General features: G+C 42.5%; 1 protein-coding gene across 1 annotated transcript; it reads left to right on the forward strand.

The window, feature by feature from the left end:
• On the forward strand, window positions 528-1,154 carry LOC102168967 (myosin light polypeptide 6-like; the record flags this gene model as incomplete). Its single annotated transcript, XM_013963001.2, has 1 exon — window positions 528-1,154. A coding segment is annotated over one exon (468 nt), but the record flags the coding sequence as incomplete, so codon positions are not given.

A 3,687-nucleotide genomic window follows, 5' to 3' on the forward strand; every position in this document is an offset into this window, starting at 1 on the left:
ACCCTCCAGTAGTTTCTCTATTAAGGGGGCATGTAAGGAAAATCTACTGAAAGCTTGTAAACGTCTTAATTTTACTGTTATGTTTCACAGTATGGCAAGGTGAAGAAAACAAGGTTGATACTCCATTTTTTTCCTCTCAGAATCTGGAAAGTCTTGCTCCATCATCTTCTAGCTTCCAGTGTTACATTATGATTTCAGAATGTCATCTGTTTTCCTCCTCTCTCCGGAAACTTTTAGGAATTCCTTTTTATAGTTTGTAATCTGAATAGCTATGGTTTTTCCAGTAGTCATGTATGGATGTGAGAGTTGGACTGTGAAGAAGGCTGAGCGCCGAAGAATTGATGCTTTTGAACTGTGGTGTTGGAGAAGACTCTTGAGAGTCCCTCAGACTCCAAGGAGATCCAACCAGTCCATTCTGAAGGAGATCAGCCCTGGGATTTCTTTGGAAGGAATGATGCTAAAGCTGAAACTTCAGTACTTTGGCCACCTCATGAGAAGAGTTGATTCACTGGAAAAGACTCTGATGCTGGAGCGTCAAGATATGTGACTTCACCAAGGATCAGACCACAGAGTTCAAGGAGGCCTTCCAGCTGTTTGACCGAACGGGGGATGGCAAGATCCTGTACAGTCAGTGTGGGGACGTGATGAGGGCCCTGGGCCAAAATCCCACCAACGCCGAGGTGCTCAAAGTCCTGGGGAACCCCAAGAGTGATGAGATGAATGTGAAGGTACTGGACTTTGAGCACTTCCTACCCATGCTGCAGACTGTGGCCAAGAACAAGGACCAGGGCACCTATGAGGACTATGTTGAAGGCCTTCGGGTGTTTGACAAGGAAGGGAACGGCACCATCATGGGTGCTGAGATCTGGCACATTCTCGTCACACTGGGTGAGAAGATGACAGAGGAAGAAGTAGAGATGCTGGTGGCAGGGCATGAGGACAGCAATGGCTGTATCAACTATGAAGAGCTCGTCCGCATGGTGCTGAATGGCTGAGGATATTCCCAGTGTGCGTGGACACTGCACCTTCCTTGTGGGAGATTGTGTATGTAGCCCGGAGGCTTCCTAGGTTCTCTTGTCACAGTATTTTCCCCAGATTCTCTCTCTTGGATGATGTCTACCATCAGCATTCACCAAATAAACTTGTTCTCTGCTATTAAAAGAAAAAAAAAAAAAGACTCTGATGCTGGGAGGGATTGGGGGCAGGAGGAGAAGGGGACGACAGAGGATGAGATGGCTGGATGGCATCACCGACTCGATGGACGTGAGTTTGATTGAACTCCAGGAGATGGTGATGGACAGGGAGGCCTGGCGTGCTGCGATTCATGGGGTTGCAGAGTCGAACACGACTGAGTGACTGAACTGAACTGAACTGAATCTAAGTTCTTCTTTCTCTCTTTTTTTTTTTTAGACCACGCCATGCAGCATTCAGAATCTTAGTTCCTCAACCAGGAATTGAACCCATGACTTCTGTATTGGGAGGTCGGGATCTTAACCACTGGTCCACCAGGGAAGTCCCTGTAACCTGAGATCTTTAAGAATGTATGCTTTAAGGTGAGCCTCTTTTATTCATTCATTAGGCTTTTTCAATCTAGAGATAATTTCTCTTAACATAGAAGTATATGAACTATCAATTGTGTGTATATTCTTTCTTAACTCACAAATGGTAATAACACAGTTTGAGTCTCTTACACTTTCCTATATTAAATTCTAAAACTTCCCAGAGTTAGAAAATGCAGGGGCTTTCTGGTGGTCCAGTGGTTAAGACTACATTTCCACCGAAGGGGTGGCAGGTTTGATCCCTAGTCTGGGAAACAGGATCCTGTGTTCCACTAGGACAAAGGGAAAAAAAGAGAAAGAGAGAGAAGATGCAGACCAGAAAGGGAGACATTTACTGAAGCTATGAATGACCACAGAAATACTGAACTCTCCTTAAAATTGTTAAATCAGTACTCATTAACTTCAAGTGGAGTATGATAACAAGCCTATGTTAAATATGCACATTTCCTAATTTTTTCTTCTTCAATTAGTTGATTGACTTTTGCATTTCCAGGGCTTTTGAATATGTATATGTCATTTCTTCCTAATTATTAAAACCACTGGATTTGAGGGAACCCAAGGATATATTTTCTTCCATTTAAAATTTTAAGTTTTAAATACTTTGGGACTTGAAGGAATCTTGCATTCCCAGATAACCCTAGAATGAGACAAGTGATACTTTTGAATATCTTAAATATCTCATTTGATTTTTAATACCTCATAGATTTTGTGAAACTTGCAGCCAACAGCCAAAAGCATCATTCTACCAACTTTGAGTGCCCAAGGTTCTCCAGGGAACCCTAAAAAGACTCACGAGACCAAATATGCATAAGGAAAGTCAGAGGACCATGGAGAGAAGACTAGATTTCCCTTGAAATAAAGAATCTGCTCCAGGTGTTCTAACAGCAACTGTTCGGTTCAGTTCAGTCACTCAGTCACGTCCAACTCTTTGTGACCCCATGGACTCCAGCATGCCAGGCCTCCCTGTCCATCACCAACTCCCAGAGTTTACTCAAACTCATGTCCATTGAGTCGGTGATATCATCCAACCATCTCATCCTCTGTCATCCCCTTCTCCTCCTGCCTTCAATCTTTCCCAGTATCAGGGTCTTTTCAAATGAGTCAGTTCTTCACATCAGGTGGCCAAAGTATTGGGATTTCAGCTTCAGCATCAGTGCTTCCAGTGAATATTCAAGACTGATTTCCTTTAGGATGGACTGGTTGGATCTCCTTGCAGTCCAAGGGACTCTCAAGAGTCTTCTCCAACACCACAGTTCAAAAATATCAATTCTTCGGTTGGTGCTTAGCTTTCTTTATATTCCAACTCAGACATTCATACATGACTGCTGGAAAAACCATAGCTTTGAGTAGATGGACCTTTGTTGGCAAAGTAATGTCTCTGCTTTTTAATATGCTGTCTAGGTTGGTCATAACTTTCCCTCCAAGGAGCAAGCGTCTTTTAATTTCATGTGGTCACCATCTGCAGTGATTTTGGAGCCCCCAAAATAAAGTCTGTCACTGTTTCCACTGTTTCCCCATCTATTTGCCATGAAGTAATGGATCCAGATGCCATGATCTTAGTTTTCTGAATGCAACTGTTAGGGCTTCATAATCCTAGTATTATTTATTAATAACCAATGTTAAGATCGCAGACATTTCTCTAAATCCCCTTGTGAACTTTACAATGCTTCCTATCAAATCTGTGGAGTCATCCGTTCCTTCAACCTATACTGAGGCAAGCAAGAGTCTTCTCATTTATTGAAGGGCTACAGTGTGACTGGCACTAGGCCAGGCATCCATAGACATGACCTTACTGAATTTCCCAAGAATTTGCAAGATGGAAATTATTATCTCCTCCTTATGAATGAGGAAACTGAAGTTAAGATAGCAGCTAATTTGCCCAGGTTCTGCCAAGAAGGCACTTTACTGATTACGCTGTGAAAGAAACAGGCTCACTCGGGAAGGTTTACAGTCTAATGGCAAGACAGACATACAAACGACTATAATATAAAACAAAAGAAATAAATGAGAAGATAAAAGTGCCAGCGAAATATCCAGAGAGCACACATGAAGGGGAATTTTGTCTGAGTTGGTAGGGACAGGTATTTCGACTGGAACCCAAAGGATGAAAAGGGTTTCAAATAAAATA

Source organism: Capra hircus, chromosome 3 (genome assembly GCF_001704415.2).
Source record: "Capra hircus breed San Clemente chromosome 3, ASM170441v1, whole genome shotgun sequence".
Classification (NCBI taxonomy): domain Eukaryota; kingdom Metazoa; phylum Chordata; class Mammalia; order Artiodactyla; family Bovidae; genus Capra; species Capra hircus.